This window comes from Thamnophis elegans, chromosome Z (assembly GCF_009769535.1).
Source record: "Thamnophis elegans isolate rThaEle1 chromosome Z, rThaEle1.pri, whole genome shotgun sequence".
NCBI classification, from domain to species: Eukaryota; Metazoa; Chordata; class Lepidosauria; order Squamata; family Colubridae; genus Thamnophis; species Thamnophis elegans.
Genome location: NC_045558.1, coordinates 91,464,189 through 91,489,029, shown reverse-complemented (window position 1 = coordinate 91,489,029; position 24,841 = coordinate 91,464,189). Strand labels below are relative to the sequence as shown.

The window sequence follows — 24,841 nt, the reverse complement described above, 5'->3', positions numbered from 1 at the left end:
ATTCACTGTCTTTCACCTTCCTCTTCTAGGCAAGTACCACACAGGATGGAGAATAGCTGGCGGTCAGACCTGTTTGGTGACTCACAACCATTGGGGCTCTTTAATAGTTCTTAATTGGTGTCCTAGTTAACTTCTACAGAGCTTCTTCATAAGAATAGCCCTAGGTCTGTCTGCTTTTCCCCCCTGGTTGAATTTCTTTCTGGCTTTGACATTGCCTTTGTTTCATAGTATCAGTTGCTGCAATTTCAGGCAATTCTTCAGATTTTCAGCCTATCCATTCTAAGGAAAAATATCTGGCTCTTCCCAGTGGAAGTGGTGACTTTTCAGTCCCTTTGGCCAGCTTCAAGAGCATGGAAAATATTTCCTTGATCTCTTGCCTGGGCTTTAAATTATTTCTTTCAGCTTGCTGGTACCATAATCTGTTGGGATTCTTTTAAAAAAATGGAGGAAAGAGACCTGCAGAGCACTCCTTTTTTACATGTTATGCAGCCTGTGCTTCCCTAGAAACCCAGCCAGCTCCTTCTTTTGCCAGTTCCTTGCTTGAAGGAATTGCAAGAAATTAACGTAAGGAGAAAATTTAAAATACGATTCCAGGGTGATATGGTACAATTTATTCTATAACTTCAGGACATTAATACTCTGCTTTGTATCTAGAGCAAAGCTAATTTACAAATGAAGGCTGCAGTTTTCTGAGCGGGCAAGACTAACCACTGACAGGATTCTCAACAATTTCACTGGTAAAGTTGTTGTGCAACAGAATCAGTACAAGAAATGGACCTGCATTTTACCTGCCCTCTTCTCCCTCCAAGAGTTTGCGGTAAGTAGCAATCTCAATATCTAATGCCAGCTTGACATTGAGGAGCTCTTGGTATTCCTGGAGATGACGAGCCATTTCCTGTTTTAAGTTCCGACTGTCTTCTTCCAACCGAATCACTGTGTCATGATAGTTGGTAGTCTCAAGAGTATAGCGGTCTTCCATCTCTCTCAGTTGTCTCTCCAAAGATTCATTCTGCCAAGAAGAAAAGTTTCCTGATAAGGCAGTAAGACAATAATCAACCACTACTATACTCTGCACAGAGGAACAGTCATCTCCTGGCTGCAGCTCACAGGAAACTCTAAGTGACAGCAATATTGATCACACTATAGTCCCTAAAAGTAACCAATTCCAAGAATTACTCAATCAACATGATCACTGTTGAGAATTCTGGGAATTGAAGTCCATACATCTTAAAGTTGCAAAGGTGTAGAAACATTGGTCTAAAAGGAATTGAGTGAGAAAAACAAACACAATTTCACATATTTTAAAATTTTGTCTAATGAAGACACATACTTTTCTGGTATCTTTGTACTAATAAAAATATTAAAATACAGAAAAGGGCAATTCCTGGAATATAAAGAAAGTAAAAGTTACATTATTTTTATTCAGAAAGAATTCAATTGCTGTCAGCACAATTGATGGAAGGGCTTTTGAGGTTCCATATCACCCTCTAATGCAGTTATGTAGACTCGCCACTGATGGAGCAGTTTGTGTGTGTGTGACAAATATATGATTTCAGTTAGTGGGGAAATGCTCTGTTTTATCTCATAATCTGAGAGTAACTGAGGAGAAAGGTATTAATTGCCCTCACTCTGCTATTCCAGAAACTATGAGTTGGGACCAGCCAACCTCCTGCTAGCCAGATGTTTTCAACTTTTTGACTTTTCCCAGCATCAGCTCTACCTACCGATCCTTTAAAAGACTCCAGATCACAAGTGAGGGCCTGCAGTTGCCGGCGGTACTCATTAGCTTCCTGCTTGGCTAGACGCAGTGCCTCAATGTTTCGTGCTGCGGCATCACTCAAATCTGCAAACTATCAGATACAAGTCAGTTGTTTTCAAAGCTTGCAACCAGAAATTTGAACAATGTTATCTGACCTTTCCAATCCTTCATCCTCTCAGTTCCTGAAGATGACCAATTAACAATTCCTGGATCTGTGCCATAAGGAGTCTTTAGCTTCCCTATCAATGGAAACACTAAATCTCAATTCAAATGGGCAGAGGAGAGAAAAACCAGAGGTTGGCAATTTCCATATAGTAGGTAATACGAAACAGTTAATCACCTGCTCTTTGTTGACTGGGTTTCAAATTGTTTTTTAATCAACTTTTTAAATAATAATAATGAAGGCAATGACAACAACAGATACAGTTGGAGGAGAACAAAAGAATCTTTGATTTTAGCCACATATCCCTGTCCTTATTCCTACAATCAAAGTAAATATGATTCATCTTCCCCTCAAAGGAGTTTCACTCATTTGGCAAAGAAGTGAAATATAACACCTGCCTAGAGCCTGCTAAATAGGCAGCACTTTTTATTTTTTGCAAATAACATTGATAGTCCACATTTCTGACAGTGGAGAGAAACTTGTTGCTGCCCATCCTACTCCAGTCAATGTCCTATATCTTGATTAGCCCTGTCACCTTTTTAGTACCATGTTTTCCCCCAAATAAGACAGGGTCTTATTTTCTTTTGACCGCCAAAAAAAGCACTTATTATTTTTGAGGTGTAGGATGCCCCTTAACCTCAGCCCATGGCCCAAGGATGAGTAATCCAGAGAGGGCCAGATGTTCTGTCTTTGTTTCTGGAACACTCTTACCAGCCCTAGTATCACTCGGCCTGCCCCTCTTTTGGGGGTCATCACTAAGAGAAAGGGCGTGGTAGCTAGGGTTTGCAGGAGCAGCCTCTGCGAGGCTGTTCTGCATGGATGGCAGGTGCATGTGGGGCATGTTCCCCCCTGAGCCCCAGGAAATGGTGGGGACCAGCTGCAGATGCATTTAAATATTTTAGGGGGGGCTTCTTTTTGGGGGGGAGTTATTTTAGCGTATTTACTCAAAAGCCTGATTAGGCTTATTATCTGGGGTGGTCTTATTTTGGGGGAAACAGGGTATGATAAATGCTGCCTAGAAGCACTGTTCCCTCTAAGGTGCGCGGCCGGGCACATGGCAAGAAAACCCCGCGCAGCAGTTTCTAACTGCCACGCAGAGATTTCTTTCAAAGCAAACGTGGGGAAGTCCTTTGTAGGCGGCTAGAACTGGCCGCCCACAAAGGATCTCCCCAGAGGAATCTCATGTCCTGCAGCCCAAACTTTCTCCTCCCAGCAACTTGGCCTGTTGGATACAGTTGTGGCGGGGGAAGAATGGGCTGGGTGGGCTGGCTGGCTGGGGAGGGGGGAGCCCTTTAAAGCCCTGCTGCCGCATCTTCCCAGCAAGACTTCCTTTCGGCTCATGGTTTCCCTTGCCTGCCTTAACCAAAGCTTGGCGCCCTGCCTCTGCTTTCGCTCTCCCTCCCTCAGCTGTGCAGCAGCAGCAGCGGCAGCTCTCAGCCTACGGCAGCAGCATCATGCAGGCTGTGGAAGGAGGGGGAGGAGGAGGGAACCAAAGAGAGGCTTTTACCGGGTGTGCGCCCCACAGCCAGGACCGTCCTTGCACCTCAAGCCGCGTTTCTTCCTGCAAAGCCCTTTGGGCGTCAGGCGGAACTCTCGGGTTGCCCAAAGGGCTTTGCAGGAAGAAACGTGGCTTGAGGTGCAAGGACGGTCCTGGCTGTGGGGCGCACGCCCGGTAAAAGCCTCTCTTTGGTTCCCTCCTCCTCCTCCTCCTCCTCCTCCTCCTCCTTCCACAGCCTGTGTGACGCTGCCGCCGTAGGCTGAGAGCTGTCACTGCCGCTGCTGCACAGCTGAGGGAGGGAGAGCGAAAGCAGAGGTAGCCTCAAATTTAATTTAAATTCTTTAAAAGAATTTTTGGATTTCTCCTCACCAAACCTTTAAGACTGAAAGTTTTTCCTAACATGAACTTGAGCTAATATACTTAATATGAGAAAGGTGCAGCAATTAACACTGCTTTTTAAAAAGAACAATATTTCTCAATTGTTTATCTGTATGAAGTCTGCCTATCTTAAGTTCCTACTATACAAAAGGTATTACCTTCTAAGGCAACCTGTATACAATACATTAGTGGCCAATGTTACATTGCTCCTAATGACAAAATTAGAGCTGTGTTAAGCCTATGAAAAAAGACCCCCAAATCCCAAATGAATAAAATCATTATTAAGACCCAATGAAAAAATTACAAAAATTATGCATAAACTTTCATGTTCCCCAAATTTCCAATCCAAAACTTAACCCAGATTCTTCAGACATAGATTTGTAATTCAGAGTCAGACTCGATTATTAGAATGAATGCATTAATCAGGGGTGAATAATGTTGGTGAAATCTCATCTAACCTTCCATAATAATAACATACATACACAAATAGCTGACAGCCACATCTCTGAAACACTATTAAATCAGAACTAAATGTTTATCTAGAACTCAAATAAATAGCTGCTTTTTGGTTTTATTTTTTTTAATATTTATCAGTCTCTCTTTTATTCCATACTTCTGGTTGAAAGACTATTCTATGTCATGCTAAACAAATGCATATTCTAGTGGTGGTGGGGGCTCGTTGACATCTTCAGCAGCAGCCCTGCCTCCTGTGAAAAAAACCGAAGATGGAGCAGATCCACGCAGATGACATTGCTGCAATATGACTGGAGGAGAAATTCTGGGAGTTGAAGTCCACAAGGCTTAAAGCTGTCAGGTTTGAAGACCCCTGGGTTTTTTTTTTTCCTAAAGGGTTGGGGTGCAAAGGTCTTGTAACTTGACAGCTTTAAGACTTGCGTGCTTCAATGCCAGAGTTTCTGAGCCAACATTTTGGTTGCTAAGCAGGACCGTTGTTAAGTGATACTGATATTATATAACACTTTTAATTAAGCGGGTACCTTGAATAAACATAACTTTGAGTTTCAAATAATACTGATTTCGTTGTTGTCTTCGGTGACATCTGTGAAAAAAATTCAGGTGCTCAGGCATGAAAATATGCCGCTCAAACACTATACTTTTCTGCTCACACTGAAAAAAAATTAGAGGGAACATTGCCTAGAAGATATTGGAACAGAAGCCCTTAATTATGCTACATTCCCTAGCTAATAGCTCTTCTTACTCCTATCCATTATATTGTGGCTATACCTTTGACTTGTACCATTCTTCAGTCTCTTGCATATTGTTTGTGGCCATGGACTCATACTGGATGCGGATCTCACGCAGGGCAGTTGTCAAATCAGGCTTGGTCATGTCCATCTCAATGTGAACCTGTTGCTGCTGCAAATATTCCCGCAGCTCCCGCAGTTCCTGAGAAAAAGATAGAAAAGTTTTTAAACCAATAAAATCAGACCTGGGGGCAAGGCTGGGTTTCCCTGAAGTGGAATGAAGCAACCCTAGAGAATGTAGATATACAACATCACACAAGTGGTATGGGAAGGATAACATGGTTTGTGCACATGTTCTTTATTTGGTATACAGGGGTGGCTGAATCATTAAAGCCACCTGCTTTCATTTGTAACAAACTTTCTACACACTCAGAAAACAGAACCTTTCCAGCAATGGCACCTGATTTTCTGGAACCCTTTCTCTCTCCTCCCTCAAATATCAAGTGCTTCAGTTCGGAGCAGTTTTACCTTACCATTTTGCAATTGCTTGTATAAAAGTGGTGTCTTAAAGTAAGTGGTGATCCCTGATTGTTCCTTCCAAAGCACTGAGGGAGATCTATGACCTTTGGGATTCATCATTGACTATTGGGATTCCCTTTTGCCAGCTTTTAACACAAGGCTGTCTTTTTCCTTTCTAACTAATCATCCAGTCAATTTTATTTCACACTACAACAACCAAAAGAGAGACAGAGACAGAGAGGGGGGGGAGGGAGGGAGGGAGGGAGGGAGAAGTCCTCCTAAAGGACTGAATTTAAGAATTTACAGCCTATGAGATTTTTTGAAGAGCAATCTTTAAAAGGTTTCCACAACGAAAACCTGGGCAGAATTTGAAGGGGAATTGTTCCAATTATGCCTGCAATGTCAGTATTAGTTTCCCCCAATACATCTACTGTGAAATTGTATTCATGTTTTTTCATTTTTTAAAATATTTATATTTCACCCTTCTCTAGATTATTCAAGGTTAAGGTGACCAGACGTCCCGCTTTTGGCGGGACACCCCCGCTTTTTAATGCATTTTCCCGCGTCCCGCACGCTTTTTTAAAAAGCACGCTTTTTTTGGCGCTCGCAGCTCCCGCCCATCAGCTGCTAGCTTGCTGGGCTGGCTCATCGTTCTGTTCTATCTGCTACCTACAAATTTAAGCCAGCCCAGCCTGCCGCTCACTGATTTAATTGGCCAGGACTCCAGCCAATCAGTGAGCTGGCTGGGATGGAAAATTTTCCATCCCAACCAGCTCACTGATTGGCTGGACTCCTTAGCCTGAGGACGCCTGCGCGAGTCTCCATTTTCCTTTCGTCTTTTGGGGTTGCAGCTGCGCTTGTTGGTGAGTAATCTAATCTAATTCTAATCAGAGAATTTTCCGCTCGCCGCGGCAGGAGGAGAGGGGGGGGGCAGCGGCAGCCGCCCGCACAGAACTTCCTCTCGCTTCCGGGGCTCCCGCCACCCGGCAGAAGCCCCTGAAGCGCGTGGAAGTTCTGTGCAGGCGGCTGCCGCTGCCCCCACGCTCTCATTCGTGCAGAGAATTAGCCTCGGCTGCTGAAGGGATCGGGCCGCCAGTTTAACTTTCTCCTCCTCCTCCTTCCCTTCCGCCCTCAGCAAGAGAAACGGCAGCCCGCCCGGGGAACGGACACTTTGGCAGGGCTTGCACAGTGCTGTGGAAGCCCTGTCAAAACGCACGTTTCCCGCCTCGGCTGCTGAAGGGATTGGGCCGCCAGTTTAACTTTCTCCTCCTCCTCCTTCCCTTCCGCCCTCAGCAAGAGAAACGGCAGCCCGCCCGGGGAACGGACACTTTGGCAGGGCTTGCACAGCGCTGTGGAAGCCCTGTCAAAACGCACGTTTCCCGCCTCGGCTGCTGAAGGGATCGGGCCGCCAGTTTAACTTTCTCCTCCTCCTCCTTCCCTTCCGCCCTCAGCAAGAGAAACGGCAGCCCCCCCGGGGAACGGACACTTTGGCAGGGCTTGCACAGCGCTGTGGAAGCCCTGTCAAAACGCACGTTTCCCGCCTCGGCTGCTGAAGGGATCGGGCCGCCACTTTAACTTTCTCCTCCTCCTCCTCCCCTTCCGCCCTCAGCAAGAGAAACGGCAGCCTGCCCGGGGAACGGACACTTTGGCAGGGCTTGCACAGCGTTGTGGAAGCCCTGTCAAAATGCACGTTTCCCGCCTCGGCTGCTGAAGGGATCGGGCCGCCAGTTTAACTTTCTCCTCCTCCTCCTCCCCTTCCTCCCTCAGCAAGAGAAACGGCAGCCGGGCTTCCGCCACGCCCCCGCACCACCGCTTTTTCTTCTTCCCCGGCCTTCCCAGTTAGCTTGCTTGAAGCTCCGAGGAGGCGGGAGGAGGGTCACAGGAGTGGAAGTGGGGGGAGGTCTCCCCGGCCGGGAACAGCTGAGAGGCTGCCGGCCCCTTTCGCAGGAAAGTTAACTTTTCTTGGAGAAATCCTGCCCCCCCCCCCCGCGGGGTTGAGTGGTCAGCTGTCCTCTTCCCGTAAGCCGCCCGGAGTTACCTGTGTGTGAGGTGGTCTGCCCTATGCATTTGCGTGTGTGCGCTGGAGAGAGAGTGAAAAAGAGAGGGAGAAATAATTATATTAATTAGATAGATCAGTCTTTCTCCACCTTGGAGACTTGAAAGTGTGTGGACTTCAACTCCCAGAAAGGGAGTTGGGAGAAAGGGAGAAAGGAGGAGAGAATGAAAGGAAGATGGAAAGAAGAAAGAGGTAAGGAGAGGAGGATGGAAAGGAGAGAAAGAGGGGGAGAGGGGGTAGAAAGGGGAAGAGGAAGAGCAGGAGTAGGAGAAAGGTAAGGGAAGAAGGAAGGGAAAGGAGAGCAGGAAGGAAGAAAGTAGAGAAGGGAGGAAGGGAGAAAAGAAAGGGAAAATAAGGTGGTGTTATACAGGAGGAAGGGATGGTAAACAAAGCAACCCAAACTGTATATTATAACCTATTAAATGAAATAATAAATGTATAAGAATGATAAATGTTAAAACACTTGTAACCAAATGACATGCTATATGTGATGATGGGTTTTTTTCTTTTTGTTTTGTTTTGTTTTTATTGTTGTGGGTATGTGTCGTCTATGTAACAAAAAATAATAAAAAAAAGTTGATAGGCAAGAGGAAGGAGGAAGGAAGGAAAAAAGAAAAAGAGGGAGAGAGGAAGGAGGAAGGAAGGAAAAAAGAAAAAGAGGGAGAGAGGAAAGAAGAAAAGATGGAACTAGAAAGGAAAGAAGGGAGGGAGGGAGGAAAGGGGAAGACAGGGAAAGAGCAGAAAGACAGAGAAGGTGAAGGTAGATAGGCAGAAGGAAGGAAGAAGGAAGAAATAGGAAAGGAGGGAAGGAGGAAGGAACAGAAGCGAAGAAATGGAAAGAGCAGAAAGACAGAGAAGGTAGATAGGCAAAAGAAATGAAGCTGAAAGAATGGAAGGAGGAAGGAAGAGAAAAAAGGAGGAAGGGAGTGAGTGAGGAAAGAAGAGAGGATGGAAGGAGAAAGGAAGGAAGAGAGGGAAAGAGCAGAAGACAGATAAGGTGAAGGTAGATAAGCAAGAGGAATGAAGGAAGAAGTGAGGAGTCTCGAGGAGGGGGAAAACATTTAGTGACCAAAGTTACAATGGCATTGAAAAAAGTGACTGATGACCATTTTTCACACTTAGCGACCGTTGCAGCATCCTCATGGTCACGTGATCAAAATTTTGTTTGGCAACAGATTCGTATTTATGCTGGTTTCAGTGTCCTGGGGTGACCTTTTGACAAAAAAATTTTTTTTTAATCAAGCCCCCCCCCCCCTCCCCGGTCAAGGGCGTCCCTCTTTTCCAATCTGAAAATCTGGTCACCTTATTCAAGGTATTATACATGGTGCATGTGATGGTCTTCCTACATGGATTTTCCCAACAGTTCTATTGAGGTAGGTTGATAACGTCTAAAGTTTCTTGGTCACCCACCTCACTACATTACACAAGTATGAGATACATACTTCATAAATTCAGAGGAACAATCAGTTGCTAAAAATTTCATATGCTCATGTGACAAATAATACTGTGTTTGTATGTTTGTTGCTGTTTTAATACTATTTTTTGTCAGCAAAGTAGATCAGAATTCTCCTTCCTGTGAAGAAAAGAGTAACACTTTGCCCTACTCTAATCTTCCTGAGATTACCAAAATGGAGCACTTATCTCTTTGCTTCCACTCTCCTCTTTTTCAAGTTGCTCGTTCTTTAATCAGAGCAGTATAAAATGTCATAAAATTTTGTATCAGCAAAAGCAATCATAATCTACCTAGTAAAGACTTACTATCTCTATAAGTATTAATTTAATGGGGATTGTAGAATGCAAATTGATTTTATAGTGTTTTTGAAATTTTTGCTTTTTTTAACTAAGAATTTTAATTGTGGTTGAACCTGGAGTGTTGGTAGTATTATAACTGTTGTTATTGTTAGTTATAACACTTACTGAATAATTTCACAATCCCTATAAAATGGCTTGGCTTGATTTTGTCTTTTTATATTAAGCTCCTCAGGAAGCTTTCTCCTAGTCCTAGTGATATGTTAGCCCACCTGATAGAAACAACATTGTTTGGAGGTAAATAACTTAGGAGGAAAGGTTGACATACCTTGTATATTCCATAAGTGAGGTTATACCTCTAGCTTTAGATTAGAAATAGAGATGAATCTCTTAACACTCTCCATCATATCGGAGAGTCGAGTGCAGTGATTCCTAATCTAAGAGACCAAATTTAAAAAAAATGTACCTCAGAAACTTTATAAACACTTATAGCTTAAAGGCTACCAATTAGCTATAGCTCATAAGCAAGCAGAGAAACATGAAGCAACAGTTGCTTGGAAGGCTACATTTGGCCAAGGGCTAAACAAAGTGTTTTTTTAAAAAAGTGAGTAATGTTTCTCTTGAGTTGATTTTAACTCCTCGTGACTATTTGGAGACACCCATGCAGTTATCTTAGCAACAGTACATGAGGGATTGGGGTATTTTTTAATTTCACAATATAATCTGAGTTTGGGCCTTGCATCTAAAAACTAATTAGGATCAACCCTACTTAGCATTCTTAAGATCAGCCCAAGTTGCCTTTTTGAGCTTTTTTCCTCAGTTCAAATATAATAAAATAAAGTACAGTCTGTGGGTAAAAGAAATATGCCCATTTCTGATTACAGGTCTGCTGATTAAATCAGGGATGTACAATTTGAGAATTTGGGGTTGCATGCAGTCTTCCAAAGTCTTGTGGTGTCTGCACATCACACACTGCAGAACAAGACTATGTGGAGTTTATCCCATTAAAAACTATGTACCTCAAAACTAAATAATCTCCTCAGGACACGTCTAGTCTACAAATGTTGAACATAGAGGATTCTGAATAAAAGGGAGCAAGATATTTTGCACAAATCCCTTTCTAAAATTTTTGTGAATAAACTGAAGCTGATAAAATGCTCTTCACCAGAAGAAGAAAACTGTTCATTTGGATTGTTCATTCTTCCTCCTAAATGCACAGATTCAGATATCTTTGTAAAAATAGCACAATATAATCAATTTTTAGTTTTGAGGAAGGTTGAGATTAACAACTAGAGAGCCATGCTGGAACTATGAAGAGTATCTATTGGAAAGCAAACTATGAATGTTGTTGATTTCTGTAACGTAACACTCTAGAGACCTAAAAGAAGTTAAACCTATTGCATTCTGGAATTCTTTTTGACTGAGAATTGGAGTGGGAGATAAGGTTGAGCAACAAAAGAATAAAAAGAATTTAAAAACAATTTGCACAAAGTAAAATAATCAATCTTATGACAAGTAGGCTAGCTTTCAAAACAACATAACTAAGCATCACTATATTTTGTATGGCAATATTTCCCGATCTCTTCCCATCCATATTACAGATCCCACAGTTTCTACCCAACATGGGTCTTGGATGTGCTGGCTGGACATGCACATCTTCAGGATAGCAAGTTAGGGGAAGCTGCTGTCCAATTTTCTTGTAATTGAAAATTGATAGGATTCACACATTTGTGGATTAATACTTCGTAATCAGGGTTCAAACCTGCTAAGATAAAACAATTACGGCATTGTGCAATGTGCAAACCCAGCCTGATTATAGATGTTAAAGAGAAAGGAACATTGTCTAGCAAGGCAAATAACTCGAGTCTTCAATTCCATACTCAGTTAAAAAAACCCACAGAATGGCAATAGTGGACTATTGTACCTCATCGTGGATTTTCTTTAGGAATATAATCTCCTCCTGCAATGAATCAATTTTGCGTTCCAGATCAATCCGGGCTAAAGCAGCAGCATCAACATCCTGTGGGGACAGAGAAACTGTGATATGAGAGGGAAAATCATCCCCATTCAATTTATTTAGCACAACAACAATACAGGTACTCCGTTCACTCACTGACTCATTTAGCAACCCTTTGCAGTTATGACTATTACTTCCCATTATAACAATTATTTGCAGTTATATGATGAAACAGTAATTTTGTGACCAGTCCTTGGATTTGCGATCTGGTCTGCATAGCAAGGGAAAACTCAAGTAAGATTGTAAGCAAGGTTATGATTGTACTAGCAACTACTTTGCTTAACAACTGAGTTGTTGGTCCCAACAGCTAAATGTGGATCAACTGTACAGACAGCCGTGTAAATTATGAGCACAATTGAGCCCAAGATCTGTTGCTAAGCAAGGCATTAAGTGAGTCATGCCCAATTTTACAACCTTTTCCCATGGTTGTTAAGTGAATCATTTCAGTTGTTTAGTGCAGTGTTTTTCAACCTTGGCAACTTGAAGATGCCTGGACTTCAACTCCCAGAATTCCCCAGCCAGCGAATGCTGGCTGGGGAATTCTGGGAGTTGAAGTCCAGACAGCTTCAAGTTGCCAAGGTTGAAAAACACTGGTTTAGTGAATCATGTGGTCATTAAATGGCTCCAGCTTCCTCCATTGACTCTTTTTGGAAGCTTGCTGGGAAGGATTCAAATGACAATCCCATGATCTCATCATAGATAGATGCCAGTTGCCAAGTGGTTGAATTGTCATCATATGACTATGGGGATGTTGCAATAGTCATTATGAGTCATTCAGTGCCATTGTAACTTTAAACAGTCACTAAATAAATAGTTTTAAGTTGAGGACAACCTATATCCCCTCAGGGATATAGGGCGGCATATAAATCCCAATAAAAAATAATAAAAAAAAAATATATGCCAATCACGGAGGAAAAGCCAAGCTACAGCACTGGGTCTTTGCTAGATCCTGTTTTAATTCATCCATTGATGATAAGATGTATTGAGCAGATCAAGAGGCTGATTCAATGTTGCCATTTTTGCTTATTGTTCAATAGCAATTCATTATAGCAATCCTATAAACCAAATCTATTTTAAAAAGTGTAGCATTATTTAAAGTAGCAGGATACAAACAGTATAGGAAGTTAAAACAACAAGCATCAAAAAATGATGTTTGAGTGCAATTACACTCACCCCATATGTATTTCCTGAATAATTTTATTAATAAGACTTTTTAAAAATTATTTTATTGATAAAATGATATATTATTAAACTATAGAAATATAGGCAGCACAAGAGGTAGTTTGGGGATTGATCCCCTATTGAGGAATGACACTTTTCATATTCAGTTCAGAGAAGATACATTTATGATGTGAATGTGAAATATGCCATTATTTCTCTTGGGAAATCTAATGTGTGCAACAAAGCTCTCTCCAGAAAGGCACTTTGTTCCATCTGATCTCCTGTGGGGGGAGGGGGCGGCAAGACTGCTATTGCGCATGGTCCATTCATAAAAATTCTGTTTTATGTGTAGGGTATTTTTTCCTTGATTGCAAATCTAACCTAGTAATAAAATATATTCTCCTATTCTCACACTATCCATGATTCTCAGTGGGAACTGGAACTGGTTAATTAAGGATAATTAGGAAATACAGTAGCAAGTGAATAAGAAGAAATTCATTAACTACTTAATAAGGAAGGAATAAAATAGTATGTTATACATTTGTTTACAAGCAAAACTCTGCACAAAATTGGTTTGGAAAAAAAAGATAATATAGAAATGCAATACTACTATTTAGATCAGAGGCTGCATTCAGCATGGGCTTATTTGAGAATGCCTTGAGTATACATAACCGTTAAGGTCTCCAAATTATAATCTTAAATATAACAGAAGAAGAAGACTGGGACAAGTTACCACATTGTTACCAGTGAGATTTTGTAGTTATCACATATGTTCATTTGATTTTATAGACTTGAGGCCTGGTCATAAATTTAGAATTTATAGAATAACAGAGTTGGAAGGGATCTTGGAGGTCTTCTAGTCCAACCCTCTGCTTAGGCAGGAAACCCTACACCACTTCAGATAAATGGTTATCCAACATCTTAAAAGCTTTCAGTGTTGGAGTAATCACAACTTCTGGAGGCAAGCTGTCCCACTGATAAATTGTTAAAACTGTCTGAAAATTTATCCTTAGTTCTAAGTTGCTACTCTCTTTGATTAGATTCCACCCATTGCTTCTTGTCCTGCCCTAAGGTGCTTTGGAGAGTAGCATGACTCCCTCTTCTTTGTGGGATATTGGAACACTACTATCATGTCTCCCCTAGTCCTTCTTTTCATTAAACTAGACATACCCAGTTCCTGCAACCCTTCTTCATATGTTTTAGCCTCCAAACCTCTAATCATCTTTGTTGCTCTTCTGTGCACTCTTTCTAGAATCTCCACATCTTTTTTACATCGTGGCGATGAAAACTGAATGCCATATTCCAAGTGTGGCCTTACCAAGGCATTATAAAGTGGTATTAACACTTCATGTGATCTTGATTCTATCCCTCGGTTAATCCAGCCTAGAATTGTTTTGCCTTTTTTAGCAGCTGCTAAACAGTGCTGGCTCATATTTAAATTGTTGTCCACTACAACTCCAAGATCCCTTTCACAGTTACTACTATTGAGCAAGGTACACATATACTATACCCGGCATTCTGTTTTTCTTGCCTAAATGTAAAACCTTACTTTTTTCACCATTGAATTTCATTTTGTTAGGTAGTGCCCAATGTTCAAGTACTGTATGTCAAGATTTTTCTGTATCTTTAACCTGTATTCTGGAGTGTTGGCTATTCCTGCCAGCTTGGTATCATCTGCAAATTTGATGAGTTCCCCATCTATCCTCTCATCCAAATCATTGATGAAGATGTTGAAGAGTACTGGACCTAAAACAGAGCCTTGGGGTATTCCATTGTATACTTCCCTCCATGTAGATGCAGTTCCATTGAGGACTACATGTTGAGTGAGGTTGGTCAGCCAGTTATGAATTCATCTGGTGGTGATGCTGTCTAACCCACTTTTTTCTACTTTATCTAGTAGTAAGTTATGATCTACTTTGTCAAATGCCTTACTGAAGTCCAAGTAAACGATATCGATGCCAATTACCTCCACCAGACCGATTAGATCGCACAGACTAGGCCTCCTCCGAATTCCATCCGCCGGCCAGTGTCGACTGGCGACTACCCGGAGGAGAGCCTTCTCTGTTGCTGCTCCGACCCTCTGGAACGAACTCCCTGTGGAGATTCGCACCCTCACCACCCTCCAGGCCTTCCGCATAGCCCTTAAAACCTGGCTGTTCGGAAGGGAAGGGAAGGGAACGGGAGAGTCTACAGAAGATCGGGGTAAATAGCAAAGAAGTAAGAGACGAGAATAAAATATAGATAGAATGATTTATACTATTTAAGCATAGATAAAGATGGGGGGCTGAGATCAACACAAAGAGTGGTTTCTTTTTTTTTCTTTTTTATATATTACTTTTATTTTTTAATCCATATGTATACAAGATATTTTAGATAGAAGGTAGTGCCAGGTGTGGGCCCTGGGAAGCCGGGAGGATTAGGGATGGGGATTGTGGGGGGTGGGGTGGGGGGGGGGGTTAACATAATCTTAATAAGAACAAGAATGTATTTATATACGGTGGTTCCTTTTTTTTTTATTATTATTATTATCTTTTTTTTTTTTTTCCTTGGTTCATTTTACATTTATTAGATCAAACAACACTCGAATAAAGGCATACACCAAGGAGGGAGGTAGAGGGAAGGAAGAGGGAGGAGTAAGGAAGGAGTAAGGGGAATGTAAGGAGTATGTAAGGAGGGTGTCTGGGGAGTAAGGGGAGAAGGAAGGTTTGAGGGGAAAGGGAAGTAGGAGGGGAGTGTTAGAGGGAGAAAGGAAAGTTGGAGGGGGTAGATGGGGTGTATGGAGGATGCAAGGGTTAGGTGGGGTTGGGAATGATGAGTTGTGTTTCCTTTTTATCTGTTCGTTTTATTCCTTTTTTCCTTTTTTTTTCTTCTTTTCTTATAGTAAATACCCTGTGTATAAATGATTGCAAATGGAATGTGAAAATTGAAAATTGAATAAAATATAATAGAAAAACCTGGCTGTTCCGACAGGCCTGGGGCTAAAGAATCGTTACCTCTATCTCGAATGGTATGATTGTTGTGTTTTTAATTATGTATTGTTTTGTGTTGTTGTCAATGGTCTGTATCCCCCTTCCCTTGTTTGAGTTGTGAGCCGCCCTGAGTCCCTTACAAGGAAAAGGGCGGCATACAAATGAAATAAAACTTCAAACTTCAAACTTCATTCCTCTGGTCCATTAATTTTGTCACTTTGTCAAAGAATGCAATAAGATTAGTCTGTTATGATATGTTTTTGACAAACCCATGTTGGCTTTTGGTTATTATTTGTTTGCTTCTAGTGTTTGCTGATTCATTGCTTGATTATCTTTTCCAGAATCTTCCCTGTATTGAGGTCAGGCTGAGAGGTCTGTCGTTTCCTGGATCTATTTTTTTTCTTTTTTTATATTTAACCTGATGTCAGTAATGACACAGGTAAGTAAGTTGGTTTACTTACATGAAACTTACATGAATTGCATGAAACCTCTCACAGTATTGCCAAAATATCTGCCTATTGCAAAACATTAAAATCAGGTTGGTTCTATCTGTCTTTCCTGCTTCATGGATTTTGTTTCCCCAGCATTGAAAGCTAGAGATATAATACTTTTGTTTGGCCTGAGAGTTGCTGGATATTTTGGAAACTGTGGTAATCTTTCACTGGTGCAACCTAAAATTGTATTTTTTTTGCAGTTATATTTCACTACTATTTTATATTCAGTTTACAGATGCATTCTATTCTAAGATCTTTTTCACATGTGCCCATATTAATGCACACATGGTGTATTTGATTATATTTCTTAAGTGAAAATTTGCATTTCTTTTGGTTAAATTTCATTTGTTTCAGATCATTTTTCTAACTTAAAGCAATGCTTTTGAATTTTATTTCTATCTTCTAGAGCTTGCTATCTCACATAATTGTGGGTCATCTGCAAATCTTATAAGTGCTTCTTCCAACTTCACCTAAGATTTTAAAGAAGCTATTGAATAGTACAGAACCCCCAAGAGAGAACCAGTTTGGTATTCAGTAGTACTTAAGTCACTAGACTAGAAACTGGGAGACTGTGGGTTCTAGTGCCATCTGGGTGATCTTGGGCAAGTCACTTTCTCTCAATCTAGGAAGGGGGCTATGGCAAATCACTTCCAAAATCTTGCCAAGGAATCTACAGGACTTGTCCAGACGGTCGCTAGAAGTCAATAGTGACTTGAAAGGATCAAAGAGAGAAACAGAGAACTAATAAATTAATTTGTTTTTTCCTTTTGTCAAATCCATCTTAATTTCTAGTAATTAGATTAATTTTCAGGATTCTTTCAAAATGGTCAAGAATCTTCTCAAGTACAGTATCAGTGCCAAATTGATAGGTTTGTAGTTTGTTGCAGTATCCTTTCCCCCTTTTGAAGATAGTGATATCATTTGCTGTCTCCAGATGCTTGACATTTTGTTGATTCTTAACAATTTCTCAAAGATTAAAAAGTATTCAGCCAGACTATCAATAAGGTGTTTCTTGAGTAGCTAGGTATAGTTCATCTAGCTCTGGAGATTTAAACTCATTCAAAGTAAATAAGTATTCCTTGATTATCTTTTTATCAATTTCAAGTTTTGGTCCTGTTCCTTCAACTTGCTCTTAACCTCCTGATGGAATACATTCTTATTTTTGTTGGAGAAGATTGAAACTAAATAGGAATAGAATACCTCTGTCTTTTTCTTTCTTTTTTTTTTTTAGCATTTGGTCTTCTTCATTGAGCAATTGTTTAGTCTCTTTCCTTCTCTGTTTAAAGAAGCCCTTTTTGTTATTTTTTAGCATCCTTCACTAACTAAAGCAGTTTTTGCTTTCATAATACCAATCTCAGGCTACTTATTTCTATTATTCTTTTGTGATGTGACTCTTTTTCTGTTATTTGTGTGCATCTTTTTTTTTTTTTACAGATTTTCAGTAAAGTTTTAATTTGTTGCATTAGTCTTTTCTGCTATCTTCATTTTTATTTCTTAACTGGAATTGTTTGAAATGTGCTTTTACTATCTCCTTCTTTTGGAATTAGGCAACTAATATACTGGTGTTTTTCTTAAAGAGAGGGGAGGCAGGTATGTTATGAGTTCCCTTCCTTAAAGTGGTCCATCTAGTGCAGGGTTGTCAAACTCGGTTTCATTGAGGGCTATATCAGGGTTGTGTTTACCTTAGGGGCCATGGTGGACATGACCAGCTCAATGCCACTCATGTTGGGGGCACTTGTGGTGGGCCTGAGTGCTCTGCCAGTGAAAATGGGCTCCCAAATTCTGCAACGGCCTCCTGCAACCCTCTGCCAGTGAAAATGGAGCTCACGAGGGCCATGTCCAGTCCTCCTAAGCTCTTTTTTTTGGTGGCAGAGGCACCATGGGCCAATCCTTCACTGTTTTCATGGCAGCTTTGCAAGATCTAAGCATCCCTTGGGCAAAATCTGCCCCATGGGCCTTGAGTTTGACACCCCTGATCTCATGGGACCAAGAAGGATCTTCTTTGTGGTGGCTCCTCTGATGTCCCTGTGGAACATCATCCCCTTAGAGAAAAGATTGGCCCCCACCTTAATACTCTTTTTAAAAGCCCTGAGAGTATGGTTTTGTCAATGGACCCCAAGGTGATAAGGAGCCAATCAAATTGTTTATTTGATTGTTGATGCTGAAGTTGGGGGTGAAGTTTCATTGGGTTTAGAGTTGGAGTTTCACTTTTCTAAGCCACCTAGAGTTACCATGAGTGATTTGAGTGCTATACAAATTTTATAAGTGAATAAATAAATAAAAAATAAATATCTCATTCTTTTTTTCTCATTAGCTTCTTCTATGAGTTTCTGCTTATAATTGCTCTAAATTTATTCTATTCTGATTTTAAGCTCCAAAATACATCTTTATCTATCATCACCACAGAACTCCATAATGACTATACTGGGACACATTTCCCCCAAATTTCCTACTATTTCTACCTCTTTAACTTCAGAGCTATCACAGAGAGCAAGGCACCATTAGTAGTAGGGCATCCTATCTCTGTTCTTCAAGAACTCAGATCTGATCTAATCTGTTTGCTTAGTTATTTATTTATTTAGGTGTTGCAAAATGGAGAGTGGTGTATTTTTACCTAATCAGTAGTTTATATTGATTATGTATATATGGACATATCGTATATGCAGGAGTGATGTCTATAGTTCAGGATGTGAATGATAAAAATTGTAAATATGCATTTGTTTCGATCTCATCTGAGAACAAATAATATTCAGGAGGTTAAAAAGACCCTCTTTATGACTCCCCATGTGGCATGATATTAATATTAATCATATGTAATTTTAACCATGTTAACATAATTATTAAAATATACATGTGATTGCAATTAATTTATAATTTTTGTCTTGGATTCTTCCATTAAATTTTGAAGTACACCTTTTGGGGCACAGTTCAAATGTTGCTCTTTGTTCAGAAAAAGTGACCCACTCCTGATTTATATTACCTATTAAAAATAGTGAATAAAGTGTATGAAGTCCAGAATAAACAACAGCTATCTGAATAGGCCAGAGGACAGTGAATGCTTGATACTGCACCCCTGAATATTTCTTTCTTTCTTCATTTAAAGTTTACAAAAATTCCTAGTTTTATCAGAAATAATGAACACACTTAAAGAGCTGCTTCAACTAATATACAAGTAACCTAATTTCAGCATTTGAATAATTTTCTGTGCAAATGATGTCCACAGAGTGTCATGATGGCTACATCATAGTGAACACAACCATATGATTGAATCCTCATCCTTTGTACATCTGTTCCACTGCCCATAAGAAAGAGTAGGACTTTGATCACTTGGTTATGACCACCATCTTGACTTTTTTGACTCCCTATCAGCAAATACCCCTGAAGTGAAATACAACAAAAGAACCATCATTTCAAATGAGGCAACAATTCTGAGGACTTCTTATATTTCCTTTTCATTGTTCCAAGACAGAACTTGTCATTTTGCCACCTTACCTGTCGGTAGGAAGACAAATTGCTTTCAGCTTCAAGGCGCAGATTAATCTCATCCTGTAATCTTAAATGAGAGTGAGAGAGAGAAGGGTGGAAAAGTAAGGTAGGTTTATTGAATGATCAGTACTCTTCCACCAGAGGCTATACTCAAGGACAAACATCGTTCAACGCCCCCTTTCAAACCTTTGCAAATTCCCTGCAGTTCACACACACGCTTCCTCCAAACTTCTGCATGCAATAAATGTTTCTTATTATAATAATTATAATAACTTATTTTTTATTAGGAATACACTGTAAGGCCCACCAAGAGTTGTAAGGAGGGAAATCAACTTTTACCCTTCCATCAGCCATTGTGAGGAAGGAAGCCTGGAAAAAAAATTTTGTGCTTCGTGTGGATGTGTGATCTGGGAATCTGACAAATATACTGAGAAGTGATTAACAGTTTTCAACCGTTCATTCCTTTAATCTCAGGACTTTTAACTGATTTTAACACTTGGCTCTGAGGGGAATATGTAATTTCCAGAGGATAAAATAATGTGAACTGTTTTTATTTTAATATTTCTTCAGAGCTAGCTAGTCTCTTTTCTTGTTATCTATTATCTATTCCATAATTCTAACTGGTCAGCAGGGCAACTCACAGGTACAGTTCCTCAGAGCAGGCATGAATAGCTGCAATATTGGGGCACAAGGTGATCAGAGAGACAGTTTGGTCTGGTGGTTAAAACATTTGATTAGAAACCAGGAGGCTGTGATTTGAGCCCTGTCTCAGCCATGAAAACCACCTTGTGGATCTTGGGCCAGTCATTTTCTCTCAACACAACTTTCCAGGGTTGTTATTGTGGGGAAAAACAGGAGGAGGAAAAAGTGATGGATATTTTTGCTGCTTGAGATTTTTGGAAAAATAATAAAGGTGGGATACAAGTAAATAAAAATGTTTCTTATTTGTGGCAAGTCTTCAGCTTAAGTCCAAAGATCACCTGTAAACGTGTCTGTTTAGATCCTCCATATTTGAGGGGCAGTTGTAAGACTGTTCTTAGGGTGCTATAGCTCTCTTCCTGCTGGTTTGTCCCCCGCCCCCCCAGATTCCAGGAATATATTTTCCTTGCTCCCTTTCATACTGGTCACAGTCCCATCCATTTCCCTCACCATAGGCTTCCCTCTTCCAAGAATGGTAAATCCAGGCCAGCATCTAAAAATGGTCTGCCATATTTTACAACCAAAGATCTCCTTTAAAAAAGGAAAGTCATTTTGCTACCTGGCGCAGAGGACACAGTTTAGACCCTCCCCGGTTCCACGTGCAATGTATCGAACAGTGATGGTGAACCTTTTTGGTGCCGAGTGCCCAAAGCGCGTGCACCCCCAAAATGTAATCTGAGTGCCACCCTCCCCTCCCATTGCCAGTGTTTGCACCCTACCCCCACACTCCATTTTGGCTCCCAGATTGGTGCAGGAGGCCTTCTAGGCCCAAAATGGGGTGGAGTGGGGGAATGCGCACACACATGCATCCTCAAAATGCAATACAAGTGCCCTGCCCTCTATGCATGTGCAGTGAGCCCCCTGCAGGTGCCCCGTGCACGCACAGCAGCAATCCGGAGACCAGCTGGCTGGTGCGAGGCACGCATGCATGCGCAGTGGAGCTGGGATGGGGCGATGGCTGGCGTGCCTACAGAGAAGGCTCTGCCATGCATCTGTGGCACGCGTGCCATGGGTTCTCCATCACAAGTATAGAAGTTATATCTTCACTCAATCCTGGGGGTACTTGGACAAGCCTTCCTTTGTGGTTGATTAAAGATTATGCAGCAAAGTAGTTGAGGTTATTTATGAATGATAGAAATCTTTTGTCATCTCAGCAACTGCCAACTGAGGAAAATGCTTCCTTCAGTCTAATAATGGGGCCAGCCCTCTCTTGATTTTAAAAATTATATGGTTTGCTCTTACTGTAACACCTATAATGCTCTTGTTTTAAAAATAGTTTGAGTTTCAAGGGAAGACAGTAGCTATACTGAAATGGGGATGGAACAACAGAACTGAGTACTGCCCTACAGTGCTTCTGAAAGTTGGCAATGAATTCTAATTTCAATTGGGACCAAAGGAAGAAATTTGTTAAATATTTGGAATAAATGCAAATTAACTAAATTTAAATTAAAGCAAATTTAATCTCTACACTGGCTCTGCTGGCTTGTACATGCTATAGTATGGTGCAATGTTATTTGTCTGTCTGTTTATTTATTTATTTAGTTAATTTTTATGGGCCACTCATCTCAGTCAATGAATGGGCAAAACCAACAAAACTAGTAAAGAACATTTAAAACATCTAATTCAAGATAGAAAGAGCAAAATATTTGTCCCGTTAGCAATATAGCCAGGAAATGGGACCCCTGGCACATTCAACAGCTCAGGCTAGGGAACATAGGCTTTTAGGGCTTTGTGAAAGGCTAACAAGATTGGGACCACTCTGATCTCAGAAGGAGAGGATGTTCCATAAAGGAGGGACTATTGCAGAAAAAGCTTGCTTTCTGATCCCAACCAGCCAATATATACAAATTATATATAAACGTCTGTTCAGGTCTGGTCATCCCAAAGCTGCTTTTTCCAGAGGCAACTGGACTTTCTTGTTTTTTCTTTGAAGATGTTTTGCTTCTCATCGAAGAAGCTTCTTCAACTCTGACAGAATAGTGGGGAATGGAAGAATTTATATTCCTTGCAGACAGCAGATAATTTGCATCCTTTAAGAGGATCTTTGAAGCACTTGGAGGTTTACCTGTGTCCTCAAGGTCATCTGTATAACCCTGTATGTTTAGTTATACAATTTGGAATGAACACCCTTTAAATGGTGTGGGAGTAGGATTGGATTTTCAGAGGAAAAATTCAGACTACAGGAACCAGGAGTACTACTCAAGTGACTCTGAAGACACAGGTAAGCCTCCAAGTGCTTCAAGGACCTCTAAAGAGATGCATATAACCAGCTGTCTGCAAGGAATATAAATCCTTCCATTCCCCACTATCGTGTCAGAGTTGAAGAAGCTTCTTTGATGAGAAATGAAATGTCTTCAAAGAAAAAACAAGAACGTCCAGGCTGCCTCCAAAAAAAGCAGCTTTGGGACACACTATGTATATATGCAGTATATATTTACTTGGGTTTCCTATCTACTTGAAATCTCCCAGGAATAATTGAGCAATTATAATTCAGAAATAAGAAATGCAGATAATTAGATGAAATGAATTGCCTATTTTTAAATTTTTTACCTTCAAGAAAGTCTTTACATTAATTTACGCTCAGTTTATAAGTTATGCTGACCAGAAATTCAGATTTCACTATCAGATTGTATTATTGGGGAAAATGTTTCTCCCAAACCTCTGTGGCTGGCTGGTACTGCAGGAAAAAGATTAGAATGATTTGGAAGCTTTCACTAAAATAACTTTACCATTATTAATTGTCTTGCTGAAGAAATTTTTCCTCAATGTGGAATTTCTAGGATGTGCTGAAATTGCAGTTCTCAAAATTCTAGGCTACTGAGCTAACTGGAATTTTAGGAGTTGCTGTCTTAATATCTGAAAGGTCCTATTTTGCAGAAAGCTGCTCTAGCTAATTCCATAGCCAAGCAGAATGTGGCAAGGTGATGCAAATATGTCCCTAAAATTATTTGACTAATCTGATTGGTTGAAAAATTGGTTTCAAATGCAGAAGATACAGATCTTGGCTAAATCATCCCTAATGATCACTTTGGAAATCCTAGACTTAGACTGTTTTAAAGCTTAGCATTACCCAACTTCCACCTATACTTCTGTGTTTCAATACTCTGCCCACCCTCATGAAAACTGGAAAGTCTTTCTTACTTTTGCTTGAGATTGTTGAGATCCTCCAGCAAGTTGTCTTTCTCAATCTCCAGCCGGGCTTTAGAGTTGGAGAGTTGGTCTACTTCATGACGTAGCTCCCTCATCTCTTCCTGGTAAATGTCAGCCAATTTATTGGGCTCTTTGTCTCGAAGTTGATTGAGCTCAGCAACAAGAACTTTGTTCTGTTGCTCCAAGAAGCGAACTTTTTCAATGTAGCTGGCAAAACGGTCGTTCAGCTCCATCATTTCTACCTTCTCATTAGTGCGGGTCTCTTTGAATTCACTGTTGAGAGCATCCGCCAAAGAAAAATCCACCTTGTCAGAGAACTTGGGGCCAGAATGGAAACTTAGCCTGGCTGTCTTCAGCTTAGTGACAGAGAACTGGGTAGTGGGAGATGGAGGAAAGTATCTGCGGCCTGGCAAGAACCTCAAGCTATGGTGGGCAGAGGTGGTTTGTGAGCCGAAGCGTCTTCCGTAGGATGAGAGTCTATGTCCTTCCATGGTCAAAATGTTTTTGCAGGCTCTGCAAACTCAGGGTTTTCTGTATGAGTGCTGCACAGGGTTTTATGCAGAAGGATTAACCATCCCTGCCTGGTCATACGCCTGTGAAGGGCTGGAAGAGGGGGAGGAATGGGTTGCCTGCCAGGCCCCAACATATTTCATATTTACCATGCCAAGTGCCCTGTGCCCTGGCAAAGAGAGAAAAGAAAGACATTAGGCAAGAGCTTTGAGCATTCTTGATCAAAAAGAGAGAGAAAGCACTTGGATGACTTTGTCCGCCTATGATGGCCACCATCTCCTTGCAACTCACGTGTTAAGGCAATATGATGCTATCAAGACTTAGATCCCCTTGCACCTCCCCCTCCCCACATTGCAATCATTAACCACCTCAGTTACCTTGATCTAAGAGCAGTAGAAAAGGTTTCGGACTGAGAAGTATAGCAAACATTAGCATTTTTGGAATGTGAATAGCACTGTCTGCTTCATTCTCAGCAATCCACTGCATTTTATTTAAGCATCTAAATGCCAGAAGTTTGATTCATCTCATAAACAGATAGCTGAAAAACTAATTAAATCAGATTTAAATTTAAACTTCTGATTGACTTTCAATTCTAGCAGATCCTTGAAGACAGGGACAAGATTGATTCCCCATAATTTTAGATTTTTTTCCCCCCAATTCAAGTTGGAGATATATCTGGTACCATTAAAAGGGACAGAATTAACAAGAATGGGCACACAATCAGTTATATTACTTTTATAAAGAGATATCAGACCAAAATGTGCTTGGAAAATACTTCCACATATGTACTTAGCTATTGTACTTAGCCACATATGTACAAAATTGCTATTCCCAGGTTTGGAATGATAAATCCCATCTTGAAGAAAGTTGCTCTTATTCAAGACTAGTTCATTCTAATATCAGAACTATCAGGTCTGAGACTGTGCTTGTCAGAATCTTTCTCTTGCTTGAACAAGATTAAGAACTAAATAGGGATAAATTGTACTTTAAATAACCAGGTTACATTTTTAAGAATAAAAAAAGGAAAAGAT

At 40.7% G+C, this 24,841-nt stretch overlaps 1 protein-coding gene across 1 annotated transcript in view; it reads right to left on the bottom strand.

Moving 5' to 3' along the window:
* GFAP (glial fibrillary acidic protein) overlaps positions 1-23,791 on the bottom strand; it is a 30,895-nt gene extending 7,104 nt beyond the window's left edge. The window contains exons 1-6 of the mRNA XM_032235914.1: positions 23,292-23,791; positions 19,458-19,518; positions 11,249-11,344; positions 5,041-5,202; positions 1,725-1,850; positions 789-1,009 (exon numbers count right to left, since the gene is read on the bottom strand). Coding sequence (XP_032091805.1) covers positions 789-1,009; positions 1,725-1,850; positions 5,041-5,202; positions 11,249-11,344; positions 19,458-19,518; positions 23,292-23,791 — 1,166 coding nt within the window. The remainder of the gene's footprint in view (positions 1-788; positions 1,010-1,724; positions 1,851-5,040; positions 5,203-11,248; positions 11,345-19,457; positions 19,519-23,291) is intronic.
* Between the last annotated feature and the right edge of the window lie 1,050 nt (positions 23,792-24,841).